The 22066-nt window shown below is 38.4% G+C and overlaps 2 protein-coding genes, 1 long non-coding RNA gene and 1 pseudogene across 8 annotated transcripts; 2 read left to right on the top strand and 2 right to left on the bottom strand.

The window, feature by feature from the left end:
- Window positions 1-1319: 1319 nt before the first annotated feature.
- On the top strand, window positions 1320-12948 carry LOC135581222 (uncharacterized). 5 transcript variants are annotated; one of them, XR_010491531.1, is made up of 14 exons: window positions 1320-1552; window positions 2074-2279; window positions 6012-6062; window positions 7025-7155; window positions 7267-7383; window positions 7521-7643; window positions 8171-8226; window positions 8654-8829; window positions 9249-9302; window positions 9969-10078; window positions 10292-10405; window positions 10693-10818; window positions 11280-11435; window positions 12613-12948. XR_010491531.1 is itself a non-coding variant. In XM_065127317.1 (13 exons), the coding sequence occupies exons 2-13, from the start codon at window positions 2103-2105 to the stop codon at window positions 11344-11346; spliced, it is 1302 nt and encodes a 433-aa protein (XP_064983389.1). In that variant the 5' UTR covers window positions 1320-1552; window positions 2074-2102; the 3' UTR covers window positions 11347-11545. The 5 variants fall into 5 exon arrangements, 2 of the variants coding, with proteins under 2 accessions (XP_064983389.1, XP_064983390.1); XR_010491533.1 differs by having other exon boundaries at window positions 1321-1552; window positions 11358-11435; XR_010491532.1 differs by lacking the exon at window positions 1320-1552 and adding an exon at window positions 1562-1803.
- A 142-nt stretch (window positions 12949-13090) lies between these two features.
- Window positions 13091-19283, top strand: LOC135623871 (protein NARROW LEAF 1-like; annotated as a pseudogene).
- Window positions 17910-19938, bottom strand: LOC103999500 (uncharacterized). Of its 2 annotated transcripts, none has more exons than XR_010491534.1 (4): window positions 19779-19938; window positions 19414-19570; window positions 18527-19316; window positions 17910-18277 (listed from the first exon to the last, which is right to left on the bottom strand). It is a non-coding gene; the product is annotated as an uncharacterized LOC103999500 (long non-coding RNA). The 2 variants fall into 2 exon arrangements; XR_010491535.1 differs by lacking the exon at window positions 17910-18277 and having other exon boundaries at window positions 18398-18807; window positions 18991-19316.
- A 487-nt stretch (window positions 19939-20425) lies between these two features.
- On the bottom strand, window positions 20426-21984 carry LOC135581214 (uncharacterized protein PHLOEM PROTEIN 2-LIKE A4-like). Its single transcript, XM_065127319.1, has 3 exons — window positions 21742-21984; window positions 21192-21331; window positions 20426-21100 (listed from the first exon to the last, which is right to left on the bottom strand). The coding sequence occupies exons 1-3, from the start codon at window positions 21805-21807 to the stop codon at window positions 20686-20688; spliced, it is 621 nt and encodes a 206-aa protein (XP_064983391.1). The 5' UTR covers window positions 21808-21984; the 3' UTR covers window positions 20426-20685.
- Window positions 21985-22066: the final 82 nt, after the last annotated feature.

Raw genomic sequence — 22066 nt, 5'->3', positions numbered from 1 at the left:
AGATATGATTTAATAATCTCATTAAATATCATTAATGTACAATCATTTTTGGTATTTATCATGATCTCGATTCGATGATTCTCTATCACTTACTATGCATGTTTTTAACAATAAATATTTGACTAAATACATTTAATCTGACATTCGATTGAATCATCCTTGTTCTTACTAACTTAAACATCATATTTATCATATCGGATATGCTCTCAATATAGTTTTTGTAAGATATTAGGTTGAATCCTCTAATCTCTCAATATCTCAACTCAACTCGAGATAAAACTTGAAACTAGACCTAGTGACTTTGAATACTCTCTACGTATCATCAAACAAAAATATGTCATAAGATCACCAAATCAAAAACACTATAACTCTAATTAAAAATATTCTAACATATTTTTTTATTAATTAAATATTTATACTAATCACAACGGTGTTGATGTATTATACAATAATTAATATGAGAATTTGAATTATTTTAGATGAAAATTATAAAGGTATTGGCACATTACAAAATAAAAACATGATTAAAAAATTCTAATTTCTATTTTTTGTGTTACATTTAGGTCCAAATATAGTAGAAAACCTTATAATATCTATAATAATTTATTGTGAACGAATGATAACAACAAAATAACATATCATCCATTTATAGTGTTTTTGGATTTGTTGGTTTAGTAATAAATATAGTTGTAAATCAACACGGCAATCATATTTAGAAATATCATAAATAAAAAAGATACTGTAATTTTATTCGGAAATACTATGATGATAGATCAATTTAGTCTATATTGAATTTTGAGGTAATATATTTTTAAGTATATTTTGATATTTTTAGAAAAAAAAATAAAATTATATTTTGAAAAATATAATTAAAAAAAAGAGAACCGGGTTTAATTGAACCAACATGGGTTTGGACCGCGTAGAAGCAGATTTTGTTGGGTTGGTGGCATTCGCCACGTCTATTTCGATCATTGCTCCAATCGCCGTCATCAGACGTCACTAACTCCTTAATTACGTTGGACAAAGTTACCCGCCCGCTTCACCGACCTTCTCACCAACAACCAGAGCTCTTACTATACCTGTAGCTAAGAATCAGGTTGGCGAGCGAGTAAGTAGCGGCGAGTAATTCAAACTATTTTGGCACTTCAAATGCTCAGCCCTTTCGACGTATTGTTGTCGCCAGGTGGGCGGTTGCTGTAAATATATGTAAACACACTCACCCGAACGTACCTCTCCTTTATAACCCGAATCTCTGCTGGGACCCGCAACTCCCTTCAATCTCACGGCACGGGTGGTGAAATCGCACTCCAGTCATCCCAGCCTTCGCTGCTTCATTCGCCCGATACCGAATGCCTATTGCCCGTCTCTGTCTCCTTTGTCGCTGCTGCAGTCGCCTAATGCCTATCTCTTATCCATCTCCTTTGTCTCTCATCCCGTAAATTAGTAACTCCGCCGATCCCATCGATCGGTTTTTTCTTTTGCTCGAAGTAAAGCGGCGAGAAGAAAGAGGACGGGTTTTTATTGGATCTTCTCGCCTGTTTTCATCGTTCCGGTTACGTCGCCATTACCATCGATTATTTTTGTTTTCGTTTGTCAGCGGTTCGATTCATGAAAATTGATGCAATGGTTTCTTTTTGAAATGAAGAGGTGGACAGAGATCTTCTGGATCTCCCCGCCAGAATGTCCTCCTCATCTCCGGGCGATAACTACGTTTTGGGTCTTTTTCTTTCTTTTTGGAAAAATGAACTAGTCTCGTAGAATCTCCAATTGTTTCTCGGAATCGTGTTTTCTCGAAACAAGGAGGTAAAAAGAAAACGGAAACTCCTCGCTCCATCTCCTTGCCTACTTCCACACCTCAGGGTTCTTGGATCTTATGTATTATCATTATCTCTTTTTTTTTGGAAAAATGATGGGATAACTGCGTAGAATCTTGACTATTTCATGGAGCTAACGGTTAAGACTTGTCGATCTTTAGGCAAATGCACATTTTATACTTCATTTTATTGCTTACTGAATTTTGTAACGAGGAATTCTTTTTTGTCGATGCTTATGATGCTATCTTTCTGCTGTTAGATCATTGGACACATCCGAACAATTTGGAGATGTCGGTGAGCTACAAATATTGGGATGATTGTGTGGATCCGGAGGAGATGCAATTGTTGTGGAAGGACGCGGATGTGTGCAAGGAATGGATCGATGCGGGAGAAAAGATGGGGAAGAAGGTTCTCCTCTCACGAGATCCTGAGGGACAGCTGTATCTCACGCAAACAGAAATGAGGGTATATGATTAATTTAAAACATCACACTTTTTTTCTGCAAATATAGTTGTGAAGATAGAAGTAACGCTGCCCTGTTTTTCTTTTTTCTTTTTCCTTTCTTCTTTTTCTATATATTTCTTAGGTTACAAAGTTTTTACTAAATTCAAACTTGGAGTTCATAAAATTCTTGTTGTACCACCGAAGGACTGTTTTGCTCCGAGTGTTTGCAATTCAAGGCAATATTATCTTTCGTGCTCTAGAATGCTCAGTTTATTTGGTGCTGTTGAATAAAAGTACCAATCCACTCCTTATCACCAGTTAAGTTGCTTAGTGTTTTCGCATCTACCCAGTAAGTACCTGAAATTGGAATTGACGAGAGACAAACAAAGGAGGTTGTGACTTGTGAGCAGAAATATCAGGTCTTTTATTGATGATGATTTAAACTGAAAAATGGTGGAAACTTGTGCAAACATTGCCAGCTGTTGTGCATCACTTCAAGGATAGGATAGAAAATAGGTAAATGGAAATATGTTATTTCAAGGTCTGCTAGGAGGTTTCCTGTTCATGAACACACAGTACCTGGATTAGTGAGACGAAGTGACAGCGTTGCATTGACATTGCAGGTCAAAGTTGTAGAGATAAGATTGCGGGTGAGAAGGAAAGACATAAAGATCCACGTCATGAAGAAGACTGGGTATATGATATAATGGAAATTGACTTGAGTACTACAATTGATTGTATCAGATAGCATTTTATCAGCCAATTTGATCTGTCTATTTGATCCCAGCTTCAAAGTTCTAATAATGATTCTGGGATTTTTTTTTTTCTGTTGCTTCTTCAAGTATTCTTCATTCTGATTTGATTAAAATCTTGAGTGGATTAATGTCCTCTATCATGCCATGTATGGGTTTTGTACTCCTTTTCATTTTTTCTTGACCTGTAACCTCAATAGCAAGTATGATTTTTGTCATAGGTGCAATTTCACTAGTGCTTTTTAGCAAATATTTTAATTTTGAATAATATCGTCTATACCGGGTGGTATCAACCTAGGTGCGACGAGGGAAGAAGAAGCGTCGAGGGAGAATAGGAAAAGGCGCTCGAAGAAGAGGGAGAATCGGGAGAACCTCGACGCTATCCGATCCGACATTGCCTTCTCTCGATGATCCCAATCCAAAAGATAACGAAGAAGCGACGACTCGGCTTCTTCTTCGCCGAAGTGTCACGCACTTAGCTGGTTTTGCCTAAGTCGTGCGGCACCCTTGCGTGTCCGTTCGTAAAGGTCAGCCTCCCCGAAACCTCCTATGGTCCCTTAAGACCTATAAAAGAGAAAACGGGTTAGAGAAAGCGTCTCACTCGAGATCCACAAGCAATCATTTCAGTAAACACTTCATAGCCAATGCAAATTATAAACAGACTTTATAAGCTCTGAACGGTCGCACAACAAAGGTTCCCAAATGACACAACCTTTGTTTGCAAGCTTAGGACGACCACCAAAACTAAAGAAAATGGGACTACTATTCCTACTGCTAGCCCTTTATATGCTGTGCAAAATATAAACAAAACCGAAAGACACGGACATACATAAGCATTATATCGAATACACAATTTTGTCCATGACAGAAGGCCGAAGACACCTGCGACTTTTGCCACGTTCTTTGTCGAAGGCTGGAGATGCATATGGCCTTCGCGGCATTCTTCGTTGAAGGTCGGAGACGCCTATGGCCTTCACCAAAGGCCGGAGGTGTTTGTGGCCTTCGACGAACGCCACAGATGAGGAGAAGACTGGTTTTCTCCTCGTCTGACACGATGAGGAGAAGAAAAGGAGGCGACGTCGTCGAGGCAGCATATGCTTCCTTTTTTTATAAATATTATATATATATACACACACGCGTATCGAGCGGTACACCCTAGCATGCCGCTCGATATGCTTATATTGTACCATACCGAGCAAAGCTCGAAACACCAGTACGATACAAAATTACGAACATTGTTTTTTAGTTTTATAAATTTCATGGCATATCTTATAGATTACCTTCTAAGTTGAGCGTTTCTTCAAATTTTCCCATGCTGGTTTGATTTATTAAGTATAATGAAAAAAAAAATGCATCCGTAACAAACATTTTTTGCGACAACAATATAGAAGACTCGCTCGTTCATCTCCCTTGTCTTCAATCTTAAGCATAAACAAGCTCTATATGCATGACTGATTATAGGATCAATTTAGGTGATTGGAAATAATTTGGAGTAGAACCACGGGCTTGGATCATGGGATTAGCTGACTATTTGTCGGAAAAGGATACATACCCATATGCAGCTTTACCTGCCTTAGATACATGTGGGTTCCAGCAGCATGTGGGTCCCACATGGTCCTACTTTGCCTCTATAATTGCCTCACAGGTATGACAGTGAGGCACCAATGCAGTTGGAAAACCACTGCTTTTTGTTGGAATACAGCAGGGGTTGGCTGGAACTGCCTGAGATGGTTCTGGGCCTGTTAAAACAATCTTGAAAAATTTATGAGAGACCCAGCCATTCACGAGGGTGGCCAATCCAAGTTCACTTATTTATTTGGTCGTAATTCATTTCTTTGATTTCACTATAATGTTCACTCTTGTCTATTTGAGGTGTAATCCATTTCTTCATTATCATAACTGCTGCAAAGTTTGTTCTCTAGATAGATCTTCCAACCAGCTTCTCTAAGGTGAATTATCGCAGGCAATTAATGCTAATGATGTTGGTCTTGTTGCTTTCTTGTCCTTGGTGCTGCTTATACTAATTTATAGGTGTTAGACCTTTTTGCAATAATGTTGCTTAATACTTCTTGCTTAATATTATATGCCTTTTCCTTTTTGTTCATGATGATACAATTCTTTTGCACCATTAAGTTTCATATGATTTTCAACTTTATGTCACTGGCTTCTTGGCTGATCTAATTTAATACTGTATCTTACTTGTCATGGTTTGCCATCCTGGTGGCATGGAAAATTCATTTTAGGATAGAAATGCTGGTTTTGGTCGCTACTGGTCAAATATTAGTCCATGCTATGCTAACATATGCCATAGATCATCTATGTTTTAATTCTTTTTGACCTTTCTGTAAAGATTTTTGGTTCTCTTGAAGTTTCTTTGCATTTTAAATAAATAAATAAAAGATAAGAGTGAAAAGAGTTATATTAAATCAATGACCATGAATCAAGATTCAAAGCACACAAAATAGTGTTTTACATTTTCATTTAACTAGAATGAAATTTTGTTTGGCCCTTTTAACTTATTTCTTTATTTGGACAAGTTTAATATATAAACACCAAGTTCATATTGCTTTTGGATTAAATTGCCAGCATTAATATCTTTATCATGAATTAGAAACATATGCATGGTGCTAGGTGGCTATCAAGTAACACTATAGCGGTCATTGGATGTAAAAGATTAGGTTATATTTAAGTTTTATAATCACAAAATTCTTAATGAAATAACAGAACACTGGGAATTGCTTGTACCATGTTGGTCAGCATGACTGACCATTTGGAATCGTCAGGCCAGCCATACCTTCAGTCTAATGGGATGAGATATGACAGAGCAACTCATTGCCTATGATCTTTATTAATCTGTGGTTTGACATTGTCTTCATGTTGACTACTTATAGCCAGTCCATGCCACCCTTCTGTCATTCACTCTTTCATGGTTGTTGAAAAACTTCTTTGTTAATGCTGCTTGTTCATCTTTCTAATACATTAGTATGCATCTTTCTTTCAGGCTGTTGCTGAAATTGTTGTCCATCTGCACTTCAATTCACAATTGGCATCGGTACTGCTTGTTTCATTTTCATTTTTACTTCATTACAGCAGGTACTAATTTGTGATTGATGCTTGGCTATGTTGGCTGAAAATTGTTGCTTGGCTATGTTGGCTGAAAATGCTTCTTTGTTTCTTGCTTGTTTCGCCATAATGTTGGATACATTATTGTGGTCTATTTGATTGAATTTTATATAAATATTTTTTTTCTGACATAGAGACAGTTTATTTACATATCTCTATGTTCTTGATTCTCATACTTTTTTGCAAAATTTTACAAGATCTATCTTTTTCATCAGTTGGCATGATAAAAATTCTGAAGAGCATTTGGCTTCTTGTTAATGTTTTGATAAACTTGTGCTTGAATGTTTTGAGTGACTGCATTAAGTGAGTTGATCTTTTTTTCACAAAACTAATATAAATATCTGTTTTCTCATTCCCTTAGCTTTATGCTTTCTTTGGTTGATCTTCTATTTTATAATCCCCCTTCTCTCTTATGTTGCTGCACCTCTATTTACTTAATTTCACTTCTTTATCTGCAGTGACAGCAAAGCAGATGCTTTATCAATAGACATAACTCATTTGTTATGTCTGGATTTTCTTGTGTCATATCTGTGTAATTTTTTAGTACCCACTTTGGGTTTCAATTCTTTTTACCTTAAACTTCACTTTGGATGTGACCTTTTCCTTCTGGTTAAATTTAAGCATTTCTTCTTCACTTTCAATTTTTTAGATGTGCCATGTGTGTAATGCACAGAAATATAATGCATTTTATGAAATGTTTTTTTATCATAGGTTAAGTATTCTAGTCTTATGGTTAATGCACAAAAAACAATAGTGCATTTGTAGGAAATGTTATTTTGATCATAGGTTAAGTATTCTAGTCTTATGCAGCCATTTTAGAAATGCTTATATTAGCCATTGAAGATACTATTGATCCAAAATTTTCAGCATGCATCTCTTCTTCTACTGCAGGATATGATATGTGCTCTTGCTGAAATTGTCAGTGACAGACAACTTCAGGCAGAGTATTATGATCGAAAGACAAAGCAGGCTAGAATTGGCATAATGCAGATAGCTCCAGAAAATGCAGAATGGCTTGTCAGGTCTCATACATCCAAACGTCCTGATAACTTTGTCAGCAAGTAGAATAATCTTAATCTTCTAACACATGGATGTGATATGATTTTTTGGTTGAAATCTGATAAGTTTTCTAGGGAAATGGGCTACCGGAACTATGAAATAGAGGGAATTTCAACATTGCTATTCAGGCCATTTGTGAACGTCTACTTTGGAGCAGCTTATCTAAAGTGGCTATCCTATTGTGATGGAAAGTACGTGTAAGATTACAGATGGTTGTAGTAAAAGCTATTGTCTGTCTTTCTCCTTCCATCATAGTAATACCTTCCTACTATGATGATGTGTGTTAAGATATGTTAAGTTATAAATCTGATTTGTGCTGTTGATGCAGAGAAAGGACTGAAGAGTTTGTCATTAGAGCTTACAAAGGGGGTATCAAGAAGGCTACTCATAAGTCAACAGCTGACTTTTTCCAGCGTTATCTATCCATCAAACAGAGTTTGCTCCCCAAGAGGTTGTTAAATCTGAATAAGAAATTCAATCATGTTTATATTTGCAAACATGGATACCAAAAGCCTTGAAGTGCTCAACTGCAATTGGATATTTGAAAAAAATGAGCTAGATGCAAAATTTATGTTTGCTGAAATTCTGCAAACTTATCGCCAATACTTTTGAGGCTTTTTGGACACCTCAGAGATAAGTTACTGAAAATTGCCTCAATTCTGGAGAAGTGTGGTCTCTTGAACTTCAAAGTTAAATTGCCATTAAATTATCTCCATATGCACTACTTCTTGCTCTCCCAATGTGCTTGTAAGCTTGACTAGCTAGCCGAAAGATCAACTGTCTATAACAGTTAGATTAATTGGATCTTGAGGTGTATAATTTGACCTGAACCATCCTATATGGATGGCACAACTGGAGTTTTTTTTCTCTTAGTACTTTGTTACTCATGCTTTTTTTCAGTTAATATGAATTACAATTTGCAAACATTTGTTTTATTTTTTATTTTTTATTATTTCCTTTTTTCTCTTTTTTTTGCAGGGAAGAGGAGATATCTGATGCTTTGCATACTGCTAGACCAATTTCTGTGACTTCAGGTTGTAGTTCATTTATTACTGAATAGGGCTATCAGTTTATAATTTTTAAGATAAAGAAACCACTACATCAGCCAATTGCATCTCCAAGACTCCAAAAGTACACTTTAAAGTGTGTTTGTCCATTTGTTTGGTAATACTGATGGTTCCGTTTGTTTATTTGTTACTAGTGACATTTTGGCTTACTAGTGCCTTTGTTTTGTGGTAAAATAAAATAAAGTTTAAAATTTGATTTCTGAATTTATATTTGCTTGATTATTTGATGGTTAACTTGTTTTGTTAAGTATTTAATTTTCAATAATACCCTTAAGAATATGTAGTCACGATCTCTGAAAACTTTAGTAGGCCCTTTTAATTATAGTACATCTTTGCATCTCTTTTGTCATATGGTAGAAGAGTTTGACTAAATGATATTGTTCTTTTCATATAGGATCAGGTGAAGGGTGGACATACTGGGACTATAGAGTATCATCAGAAGACATGGAAGTGCTTTGGAGGCATCCTGAAGTTCTAAAAGAGTGGACAAGATCTGGTGAGAGACGTGGGAGAGTACGCTTCTCTCATGATTCAGAGAAGAGACCTTATCTTTCTCGAGTTGAAGTTAAGGTAAAATTATGCAAAAAGAAACTTGATCCATACATAGCATATACTGAACTAGTGAAGTGCTCATCTCTGGTCCACACCATCAAGTACTGTTTTTTGTGGCTTCAAGAGCACATGCAGAATTCTTTCTGGTACATGATTTCATGCCATACGCAGAACTAGTTAAGGAGGTTTTTCTTTGTCTGTCTAACTGTTAGTCTGTATAGTATATAGCATAGCACATGCTTCAAAGCAGACGTCATATTGGTGAAGTCTTTTTTGAATGCCGATCTTGTGTTCATAGTCACCTTGTTGATGAGCTCTATTTGAATGATGGTTATATGTGCTCATAGGAACTTATATTAAAATTTGATTTTATTGCCTAAATTAATTTAATTTAACTTGTAAAAGGCATCTCAGTTTCTATTAATTCCATTTTGCAGGCTGTTGCTGAACTAATTATTTCGCGATACTTCAGTAAAAGAGGAATAAAACCAGTAAGTTTTATTGCACAGTGTAAAGAAATTTAGAGTTGCTGCAAACATTAGAAAAGATCAAGTGTATGCTCTTTATTCTTTCTTGTCTCTTGAGCAATTATGTCTTTGGTTGTTTTGTTATGAACAAATGCCATCTTGATAATTCACAAGATGATTCTTTAAGAATATATGTGAACCTCATTAACTTCCACCTGTATCCTATCAACTTGTATTCTTGCTTATAATTCCATCCAATTTGAGCCTGTTTAACATTATTTCTGTTCTCAGTTCACCTGCTTTAAAATTTTATTTTTTATTATTTTTTTGTTTTATTTGAGTAGTTTCTCTATCTTTGCAAGATTTATTCTCTGGAAAGTTGTCCCATATCATTTTGTTTGTAGCTGATTCTATTTCCTGTCAATTGTAATTGTTCCAAAATAGTCTCTCTTTTTTTTTCTGATTTTCTCTCTCTCTCACTCTCTCTCTCTCTCTCTCCAAGTTTAATTATTGCATTGAGCTTGTTTCTCTTTTGATTCATTTTCTTAGTTTTCTTATGAAAACATTCTAAGAAAATATTACTTCTGCATCATACAGTGAGCTGTTCATCATTCATTAAATTAATGAGATCTTCCATCCTTACTGTGGTGTTTAATTTGCCATCCACCTCTAATGGTTGATTTATGACAGACAGCTCTAGCTGCTCTTGCTGAAGTATGTAGCATGCGATTTGTTAATGGTGTTCGTGCACGTACAGGATTAATGGGAATTGATTATCCTACTGCTGCCTGGCTATACAAGTTAGTCCTTGACTATGCTTAGCTTTATCCTTCAACCACACTTGCCAGTATATGAGTGCAGTGATTACATTGTCTAGGACCAAAATTTGCCCCATTACTTTTTTTGCATATTTCTTTCTGCGTGTTTTAGTTGCCATGTAACTGACTGTTCTGGAGCATACTGTTCTGATGCTATGCATATATGTATATATACATTAATTATCCTATCTGCAGGGATGTTGGCTGTCGGGCATATAAAGTTATGTCTGTTGATGATCTCTATAATCCTTTGGTGTCCATGTACTTTGGTGCATCTTATTTGGCCTGGCTTTCACAGTATGAAGGGAGGTTAGTATTTAAGTACACAAATGAAATTGTCCTATAACGATTGAAGATTTTGCATCATGATGTGATTACAGTGAAAATGGTGATGCAGATTGATGGTAGATAGCATGGTAGTATTATATTTAATTTACAGGCCGAAGATAAATTTATTGGTCTTGCTTATATCATTCAAATCTATTGATGATGTGTAATTTGTGCATTTTCTTTAATAAGGGCATATATTTTAACTGCTTTAAACTTTTAATATGTTCAGGTTATCTGATTCTTTCTGTTACATTTGTCCTACCCAGAGAAAGAAGCTATCAGTTCATCGTGCAGGCCTATCTGTGTGGGCCAGAGAATGTAAATCTTCAGGAGACAGGCCCATTTTGGAATAGATTCCAGCAGGCCTTATGCTACTATGAAGATCCAAAAAAGTAAGTTTAGTTTATTTTTTGTCTTTTACTATCCACATTCAATAATTTCGAGATAGTGTCTATCATTCACTTGAACAAAATTGTGGTATCTCTTGATAGATGTGTTCTGATAGGAGTAAATCAATTTAGATGATGGAAATTGTATATTTGCATGCATTGTCTAATCATGTCACAACCGGTAGATCTTGTTCTCATGGCCACCCAAATGAAGTGGACATGTAATTAAGTGTTGATATTTATCTGTGATATTCTAAAATCTAAAGACCAAATGAGCTGAGATTAAAATGCAGACTTGGTGTAGAGAATTCTCGTAAATTTGAACTTGTGCTGTGACATGTCACCTTCATCGCAAGATTGAAGTACAGGTGTTATGTTATATTAGATAAAGTTTTAATCTTTCTTGTCTTGTTCTTGTCTCCTGCCAAACTGGACACTATTATCTGCACCAAAATTTGTTTCAGGTGTATATTACTGTTTCACAACGTGGTTTGTATTACTAGTCAGGATTTTGTTTACAATTCTGGCTGACATATCTTCAGGGACCAAGGGAGCTGCTGCATACTATGAAACATTAAAACTATCTTTCGGTATCTTCTTGTACATCTATTACTGCAAAAGTAAGATACTGTACTTCAGTTCCACATGCATTATCTATTCCCCCTTATATTCGACAAGACATGATATTATAATGCTATTTAATATCAGCAGTTGATTGTGTTTTTGTTCATTCGTGGTGTTATTTTAACCTTTCTATAGTTGACGTTAGACAGTATGTGGTATTGGAGTCTACTATCACTGTTAAGAGAAATATTCTTGTGCAGCATATATTCATTAAAAGCTTTGAACATCAGACAAGCATATATTAGATACATGTAGGATTAGATGACACTGGCGACTATAATAGCAAGGTAAGAGTAATGGTGCATTTTCATTAGTCATATATTTTCTTCTTTTTGATGAATTTTGTGTTATATTTGCTTATATAGCACATTCTTCAAAATGGTATAACTAGCATCATATTGAATCTTCTACTTACATCATCAGAACACTCAAATGTAGTTTTCAAGGACCGACTGCTGTACACATTGTATGAACTATATATCAATAGTGCTTTGTGGTGCTTCATCCATAGGAAAAGTTCTATTTTTGGAATGTTGAGGTGGACACGGGGTCACCAGAGTACTACTTTTCAGTTGCAGGATGAGTTGGATGATCTGGAAGTAATCCCTTGAACTTAGAATTGATCACAAGATTGGTGCTTTACAGAACTCTTTTATCAGAAAATCTAGAATGGTTCAGTGATTAGGATCAGAAGGATTGGATAATTGATGCATGATCTTTGTAGATGTAATAGCCCTTCAATTAAAGCATAGTGAAATAGCCCAACCAAAGTAATGATTAGTGGCTTCTAACAACAGCACAAATTAAATATTCTTTTGTTGAATGCTCTAAACATCCTAAAACCTGGTAGTGAGAGAGCTAAGCTCTTAGTGAGATAAGGGGTTGTTGGGTAGCATGATGAAATTTAATATCTCATTTGATGCAAGGCGAATCCTATTCTAGTGTACCCAATATCATCGTGGAAGATGAAAGCTCTGTTTTTTTTTTTTTTTCTTTCTATTTTTATTGCATTGCTATAAGTTGTTTTTACTTAAATATATTGTCATTATTTTTACAGTAATCTTTGTCCTAGTCACTCTAGTGTTTTTGAGAGTTATCCATTAATTATAAGTTCACCTAGTTTGTATAGAAACGACATTGAAGTATCAATTTGGTTTTGGTCTAATTGATCAGGTCGATGATCTCTGCATCAACTGGTAATTAATGTAAGGGTGCTGGATTCCTAGATTATATGATTTCGGATGCTGTCTCATACAGAAAAATAGGTTTTGGTTACCTACCTCACTGTCGATGGACTACTATTGAAGAAATTGGTTTTTTTGTTGTGGGTGCCAATTCATTTGGCTCTTTAACTCATAAACTTCTTTGGAAATCAGGCCACACTGGCCGTAGCTTAATGTTCCTTTTCCTTTCTTCAAGTGCTGTAATTATGTGTGGAAATATCTCCAATACATGACAGATTAATACTCGTCCACATGAATCAGCCGTATACCATAGTTTGCAGTTGAATCGTGTTGGCTATTATGCACACATATTGCAGCATTATTTGGGCAACTTTCTAACTTCCATCATAGTTCGTTCAGCAATCGTATTGAAACCACGTTAGATCCGTGCCATGCACACGACGACAAGTCTGCGGACCAAAACGCGCGACGTTGTGAGCTGATTTGTCCGCGAAACCGTAGCGGACGTGAGGTCGATGACTCTCCCCGCTCACCACGGTAGGTACCCTCGACTTAATCTTTCACGGGGGGTCGTCTCTACGCCGTGGCCGGGTACGGAGGTCGATCGATCGGTGGTGGTGTTTGTACGGGACAGCAAGGCAGGCTGGTGTGCGGTCGGACAGCTTGGGGAGGCAGGCAGGCATTGTTATCGGGCAATACCTACTGTGTCTGCGTATCCACCGACGATCTACCTGAGCTGAGATCAAACCATCATGGCTACTCCACCGATAACTCGTGACGCGGTATGATCGACGAACGTGTGCCTGCTGTTGTTGCTCTTTTTCTCTCACTCTGTGAAAGGCTTCAGATGTTGTAACTGCTGCTCCAGTTTAGCTGTGGTGTGGTGTGTATTCCTGTCGGATCTAAGCTGTGATTAAGGCCATATCATGAGAAGCGAAGAGGGTGACCCAACCGAGAGAGCAATAATTATTCCTTATGTTGGCCATGATGTTGAGATAAGAAGAACTGCAGTGGATGGAAAGATGGCTCCTTTCTAATTCGAGTGGTGACACTCGAATCCATGAAAATACTTATCCTTCATAAAAGAATAAGATTACCATAAAAAAGTTGTGCCACCGAAGTAACTTTTTCATCTTTTCTTTGGTAATCTATGAACATTACAATGAATCTTTATCTTTGGTGATATGCGAAGCACTAATTGCAGCAAAATCTTTACTGCTTCGAAATATGCACAAATAAAATGTGTATCTTATCTTTCTACTACTTTATTACATCCTGATACTTGTATATTCACTACAGTGGTTGCCTGCCCCCCAAGAGAGTGTGGTTTCTGCTCTCTCTCCTCCGATCCGGTGGCCAAGGTGGGCAGCTTTCCCCATACCCACGGAGGCCTCTGAAACACCTGCGTCGGAGGATCCTTTGATCAAACCTTGTTTCAGTACCTTTCCATTTCATTTGATCGAGAGGTGAGTCTCTCTTCCACCTCCTAATTCTTCTGCTTCCTTCCAGAAAACCCTGCAAATATTGCTCGAGGCTTAAAGATTTGATCTTGGACGGGTTTCCGACGCTTTTGTGTCTTATGTTACGTGCGACCGGAAGAGAAGGATTGGACTTGAATTTGATCGCCGCATCTGGTGTTTGTGAGGTGGGCTGAGAGAGGATTCCATCTTGAGATGCTTGCCTGGAATTCATTAGGTTCGAGATTGTTGATCCGGGCCACTTTTCTTCCCTTTTCTCCGAGATCATTGTGCGCAAAGATCGATCTCGGAAGAAACGGTATCGCCTTTTCGCGCTTCTTACTTGCTGAAACTTCGTGAAAACTGTCACTCTTCTTCCTTCATATCACTTGCATGTCCTTTCCAATTCTGCATGACCTACACGCTTATTGCTATTGCAATTATTTGTTCTAATGCGCAATCTGTTTCTCATGTATCCACTTTTAGATTCCAAGTTCTGTGTGTGTGTTTTTTTTTTCACATGCAATTCACGATTACATTCATTCTGATTATTTTTGTGTGTAACATTTTTCTGATAATTTTTTTATTTTCATTATTTTCCTCTCCTTTGAGGATGAGTTTTGCTTTTCTTCTTTTAGGAAGGTAGGGAATGCAACTGAGAAATTCTTTAAGTGTTACCATCATATGCTTTTCTTAGTTCTCATGTATTATGTAGGTTTCTTCCTCTACTAAGATGATTCTTTTGGCAACTTTTAGGGCGTTTTTGCAATCCCTATATTCTCAATGGTTTATATAGTCTTCAATTCTATTTTGAGCATCCTGTCTAGAGATTCAAAGCATGGGGCCTTATTTTCTGGTTCTCAGGTTTCACTTTCAATGGCAATTAGCCTATGCATGCTTGATTGCTCGCAGATCAGTTTGATGTGGGCCTAGCATGTGCGATGAGGCTTTCGGAGACACAGGGGAATCACTGAGGATCAACGCAATCCAAGAGTTGGCCATGGCCATGGAGAGAAATTTATGCAACCACTTACCTTGTTGTAATCCATCTCCTCTCCAACCAGTTGCATCTGGTTGTCAGCACTCTGAAAGTAATGCTGCATTCTTTTCATGGCCTACCTCTACTCTAATGCATGGTGCTGCTGAAGATCGAGCTAATTATTTTGGGAACCTTCAGAAAGGTGTACTGCCGGGACGTCTTGGCCATCTGCCAACTGGGCAGCAAGCCACAACACTACTTGATTTAATTACAATAAGAGCATTCCACAGCAAAATCCTTCGTCGTTTCAGTCTTGGTACAGCCATAGGCTATCGAATCAGGAAGGGGACATTGACTGACATTCCAGCAATTATTGTTTTTGTTGCACGGAAAGTTCACAAGAAATGGCTCAACCATGACCAAATCCTGCCATCTGCCCTTGAGGTAATAAGAAATTCTTTTTCTGATGGTTTGGTGTTATTAGATTGAGGATATATTTTAAGATACCTTTACAGACTATACCATGGTCATCTTCGAGGTCATTCTGACTTATGTAGTTACTTGGCACCTTAATTATCTCGGTTATTCTTCACTGTATTGATACATGCTAATTTTGGCACGAGCAGGGACCAGGAGGTGTATGGTGTGATGTGGATGTTGTGGAATTTTCTTATTATGGTGTACCAACACCAACCTCCAAGGAACAATTGTACAATGAGCTTGTAGATGGTTTACGAGGCAGTGACCCGTGCATCGGTTCAGGGTCTCAGGTACTTCTTATGTAATGACATGGTTGAATATTTGTTAGCTCAGTTTTTATTTGCATGTATAGAGTTACAAGCCTTGGACTGCATATCTATAAATACATCAATTTGCAATGCATGACTTCTGGGAATTTCATTAACCATGCAAATGAAAGAAAAGATGCACTTGTAGAAGTTCTGATGGAAAGTAACATTGGTTGCTTGATGAATGAGTATTATGTTGGTTACAGATTGTGCTCTCTGTTTTTATTTTCAGCCTATTGTGCTAGTTATCCGTGCTGTTGTTGCAATATGCATAAAAACTGTTGCACCAACCAGTTAATAGTGAATTCCATGTTGTTCAGCTACACTAGTTCATCTAATGCCAACACATCAAAGATAGAGTTCCATGTTGTTCTGTCCCTATCGCTTAGGGATGGGATCAAAATTTTTCTTTGTGCGGCATGTGCAATGTTAAATTCATCAAATTCATGAATTTGTCCATGTTAATACTTGATCTGGTATGAGCTATCAGTTTCTACCTTAAAAACTTTTTACTCTTACTATCAGGTTGCGAGCCAAGAGACATATGGGACTTTAGGTGCCATCGTGAAAAGTCGTACAGGCAACAGACAAGTTGGTTTCCTAACAAACCGGCATGTTGCAGTTGATCTGGACTATCCTAAACAAAAGATGTTTCATCCCTTACCACCCAACCTTGGACCTGGAGTCTACCTAGGTGCTGTTGAGAGGGCAACATCTTTCATCACGGATGATGTTTGGTATGGGATTTATGCTGGAACAAACCCAGGTAATACAGCGAAAAATTTTGCTATTACATTGAATTAACATGTATAGTATTGCCTTATATCTAGGTTCAACACCATGTTCTTTCTGATAAAAAGCTACCTTTTATTAAGAATGCTTCTTCATTTGTATGTCATGTCATGCTATCAATATAGGTATAGCTTTGTGATAAAAGATTTTAAAAGGAATGTCAACTCATATATTGGAAGATGATTTGAAAGCTGAACATTTTGGTGCAACTGAAACCTGTACTACCTTGTTCAAGATTTAAATAAATACAATTGTTTCTTCCACAGGATAAAATGATGGAAAATCATTTAAGATATTACAAATATGTTCAAAGGAGACCTATATATGCCTTATCTGAACAAGATGAATCAATTAGTATTAGTAGTGCGAAGAAAGGTAGAGGGAATCATAGGAAAACATCACTAGAAAAATAAAAAGAGATTTGCATTATCTTTAATTGAACTAGAGATATTGTATTGTACATTCAATAGTGGGAAAAGATGCATGTATCCAAACTGAATAGTTTGGTCATCGTGACTTGTTGTTTTTTACTATACACATTTTGTGATCTTATGATTCCCAAACATGCCTCAAAATTTATCTAAATATGACTCTTTCTTGTTCCTGTTGAATAATGTTCTGGTTCCCAACATTCTTATTGCCTTCCGATGCACCTGCAGAGACCTTTGTTCGAGCCGATGGGGCATTTATAACCTTCGCTGATGACTTTGATATGTCTAGTGTTACTACTTCAGTGACAGGACTGGGTGAGATTGGAGATATTAAGGTTATAGATCTGCAATCATCAATCAAATGTTGGTGAAGGTTGGAAGAAGCTCTGGATTGACAAATGGAATTGTTATGGCTTATGCTCTTGAATACAATGATGAGAAAGGGATATGCTTCTTCACAGATTTACTTGTTGTGGGTGAGAATCAGCACACATTTGATCTGGAAGGTGACAGCGGGAGCCTAATAATCCTAACAGGACAAGATGCTGAGAAACCTAAACCTATAGGTATCATTTGGGGTGGGACTGCGAATAGGGGGAGGTTGAAGCTTAAAAGTGGCCATGCTCCTGAGAATTGGACTAGTGGAGTTGATCTGGGTCGTCTTCTTGATCTTTTGGAACTTGATCTTATAACAACAAGCGAAGGACTTCAAGGTTTGCTATTTCACTTTTTCATCGAGCCATAAAATATTTCATATCACTGAGCAATATTTTCCTACCTTCCTCTGTTGAAACATTTATATATTTTGTTCCTTCACTTGTTATTAAAGATGCACTACAGGATCAAAGATTTGCTTTAGCAGCTGCTATCAATTCCAATGTTGGCAAATCATATCCAACTCTAGGGAACCTTCCAAATGAAAAGGCTAATGAGATATATGAGCCCCTAGGCAGTAACATTCAGCAGTTCCCTCCTGAAGGTGCTTCTGGTTCAGGAGCTGATGCACCTTTAGTAGCTATCGAGTTTCAGGTGGATACGGTTGAGGTTGCAAACAATGTGGAAGAGCATCATTTTATCCCGAACTTACTTAGCATGTCTCCTAATCATCGCACTGAAGAAGACAATCTGGAAAGGAAGAATGTGTCTGCACTAATAAACTTATCCGGTGAAGACCTTTGCGTTTCACTGCACTTGGGGGATCAAGAACCTAAGAGACGACATTCTGATCAACATGGAGAATAGAATTTTTTAAAAGAAGCAGCTAAGTGTCATATGTGAACTACTTTTTTGAGTATTATTTGCAGAAGATATCAATACGGCATGGATGTGAAGTCAAATTAGGGTTAATTTTGCATTTTCTGATAGCTTTGGATTGAAGAAAGGCGATTCTCAAGGAATCTCTTGGGTTACAAAGGATGAGTGGAGCTAAAGTCAAGGATGGCATTCTTGATTCTACCTCTGCAGAAACCAGAAAGTGTCTCTTTTTATTTTGTCTCAGGAAAACAGGGCCTTTATTCCAGAATGTCTTGACCTGCAGACGCCCAGTATGTTGAAGATCAAGGCAAATCCAACTTTTCACAGGGATTTATTCGATCATATGCGAATCCCCAGCTGCCAAATTTGACTCTCAACTTGCTCTCCCTGTCACCACGGCAATTCATCTGATACTTGCAGTATGGATCTGATAGATAATTCAAGGTTTCGATGGTTACTGTTGTTGGCTCCACTTCCAGTTTTCTGCGAGTAATTAATATACACTGCAAGTTATCATCAGGAAGTTGATGGATTGACATGAATGGTCTGCCTGGGAAAAATGTGTTCAGATCTGGTGCAATTACTCATTCGTATTTCGAGCAATCAAAATGAACTGGGTAAGGAGTTTCATGTTCTTCAAAGTAGGGATGATCTTGATGTTACTACCAAGTATGCTTGTTATATGGAGCTTCAGCCCCCAACATCCAGCACAGCAATGCCTCTCTTTCTTTCTTTCTTTTTGCTGTTTCAGGAATTCCTTGTAGCAAGCACTGAACAATCATGGTTTAAAGCTCTCTTGGAAATAAGAAAAAGATCAATCTGTGAAATTAGCACTCCAAGAACAACAAATTCTCATACTAAAATGTCATAATCAAACATAGAGAACACACAAATGATAACTGCATCATGAAAAGTAGAGGTCTCGGTATATATCCTGCTGCTATCCTCAGAAGCACACATCCAGAACCCAGCAGCAACACAAAGCGGCACAGCTGCAACACAACCGAGGGCAGAGAGAGCCCCCATGTCAGAACAGGACCAAATTAACATGAAGAAGAAGATATTCTCGGATCAAGGAAAGCCTCTCACCATCCCTTCCAGAATCCATCGCCACGGCTCTTCGTCTCGATCGGAACCGGTGCTGAACTCAGGCCGCCATCCCTCGTCGGATAGCCTGCCGGCGGAGGCGCCACGTAAGTCGGTGCCTGCTCCGGCGGAGGGTAAGAACTGGGTGGTGGGGGATAAGCTGCATGTTTACGCACTTCGTTAGATCGAGAGAAGCTGTAATGGAACGAGTGGAAGTAGCAGAAAAAGTTGCGTGCTTGTCTTCAACATCAATTGACACCACAGTGTTTGATCTAACACAGCGGACACAAAAATAACAGCTGCCGTTGCATGTTCATGATCTCTGAGAAAAGGGAAAGCTCGACTTCATTACATGGAGAGAGGTATACCTTGAGGAGGAGGAGGAGGAGGAGGAGCCTGCTGCTGAGCATAGTAACTCATCTTGGGTCCGAATGGATTAAGCCACCGACACAGAAGAAGTTAGGCGTAGGAGTCGATGTCAAGGATGAGAGGAAGACAGGCTGATATATAGAATACTCGGTTGCTTCGGGCATTCCTGTCTTCGTCGTCACGCACCAGACAAACGGGTCAGAGAAGCCAAGCGACGAATGAACGCGGAATCTGCTTGTTTTGGATCTTCCTTTGTCCTCTCCTCGCCACTCTCTATCTAATCTACTCAATTTAACTTTCTTGACGATTATTATCGACTCAAATCGAGAGGATCGAAACGACGAGAGATCAATCGCTTCTGCCATCTTATTCAGACGCCAAAGTTGACCATATCGTCATCAAATCCAAATCAAGCGGGGATGACTGGATTCGTCGGAGGAGGAGGAGATGAGATCGATAGGCTTTGCAGCGACTGGGATAAATCTGCATCGTTAGAAACGGTGCACAAAAAGAGCCAGCAGCAAATCTTTGCATGTCAAAGTTGAATGATCTGGCTCGATTCGATCCCCTGTCAGTATCAGTACATTTCATCATGCTGTTCTCCAGGACTCCTTTTACAGCAAGAGAGATATAAGACATTCTAAGGTGAGCAATGCAAACGATTCTGCATGTTTTCGACTGCATCATCAATCTGTCAGCCGATTCTTCTTTACAGCGACGATGTTCTTTATTATCACCCTTTACGATGGTGAAAGTACATGAAGTTTGCATTCCATGAAACACACAAAAGTTTATAGCTCCGATAACATGGTTCATCGAAAGGGAAGAAGCTATGATCCCAACACATTACATCAAACAAAGGGCACATACAATAAATACTGAGATCCAGAAGAAGCTTTTGGTGATCTAATCGGTGGTGGCAGACTTGCGAAGCTTAAGAGTGACGCCGGCGAGAAGAATGCCACCCTTCCACCTCTGGCTCTTGATTTCATACATGCCGAACTTGACCTTTCCTTTCTTCTCAGTTTTAGGTATTTTGAACTCGCCACCATGGATCTGTTGCCACCCGCTGGTACGTTTTCTGTATGACTCCAGCTTCTCATCTTTCGTATAGCCCTCATCTTGGGTTGGGGTGTTCACTTGGAAGGTGACGGGGACGCCATGCCACCCGAAAGCATCGACCTTAAACTTGATGTTGTACAAAATCTCACAAGCCTGGTAACCATCGAACACTTTCTTGTATTTCTCGTCATCCAGGTCCAGCGTCTTTGTTGCTTCCAGCCAACTCACCTGATTGAGCTCTGCGTATTCACAGAGCCGGCTGACATCCAAGATGAGCGTGCAGGTGTAGTCAGCAGAGATGATCTCAACAGCGTGTCACATAAAGATGGAAGACAATCTAAATCTCATACTTCTCTGGATCTATGGAAAGCTCACGAAGCTCTTCCTCGGAAAGCCGATGCCACTTCCAGAATCTATCATCGTCGCCCCAACTTATATTCATGCCTCTTGCCATGATGTGGTACCTTCCTTCTTCACCGCTCCATTCATTCTGTTCCACAGAGATCACGATGGTTGTTGATCTTAAATAAGCTACGAATATATATATTTATGCATGAAAACAGTAGGAAAGCTTGGGTAGATATCATTGTTATCATCTTTCGGATCTCCTCTTCTCTTTTATTTGTACTCCCTTCCTCGCCCTCAACAAAGAACACAAAGGGAAGTAAGTAAAACAGATGAGTTGACTTCCGACTCGTGATTACATACATACAACAATAGTCACTGATCCGTCTTGCACGAGCACGAACAAGGATCAGATCCACGATCTCAAGTAGCGATCGGCGTGCATAAGATGCTGTGACCGGATCTAATTACAGCTATGAACGAACCTATCACTGTAATAGAAACCTGAAAAACAAATCTGATGAACAGAAAACTCCTACTTTTCTTCTCACTTACAGGAACAGGAGGAGCGACCTCCTGAGATGGCTCGCCGCGTTCATGATCACGTTTCCGATGGCTCATCCAGCTCCCTTCCTCCTTGCTCCTCGGTCTTCTCTGCGCTGCCTCCCTGCGTCCTCCGACACGCTGGTTTCCACCACAACGAAAGACTTTTCTACAATGATCTGCACAGCATAGTCGCCTTTACCGAAGCAGGATGGGGATGTTTATCCGACCCCTCCGAGTCAACAATTACTTGGTCCTTCGAGTGGCCAACCGATGGCTTGCAGCAGTTTTACCGCACGACGCGGCCGTGGAGGATAAGATCAACATACGAAGCCTT

The sequence above is a fragment of the Musa acuminata genome, chromosome BXJ2-9 (assembly GCF_036884655.1).
Source record: "Musa acuminata AAA Group cultivar baxijiao chromosome BXJ2-9, Cavendish_Baxijiao_AAA, whole genome shotgun sequence".
NCBI lineage: Eukaryota > Viridiplantae > Streptophyta > Magnoliopsida > Zingiberales > Musaceae > Musa > Musa acuminata.
The sequence above is the reverse complement of the archived record's forward strand: the minus strand, read 5'-3'. Positions and strand labels throughout refer to the sequence as shown.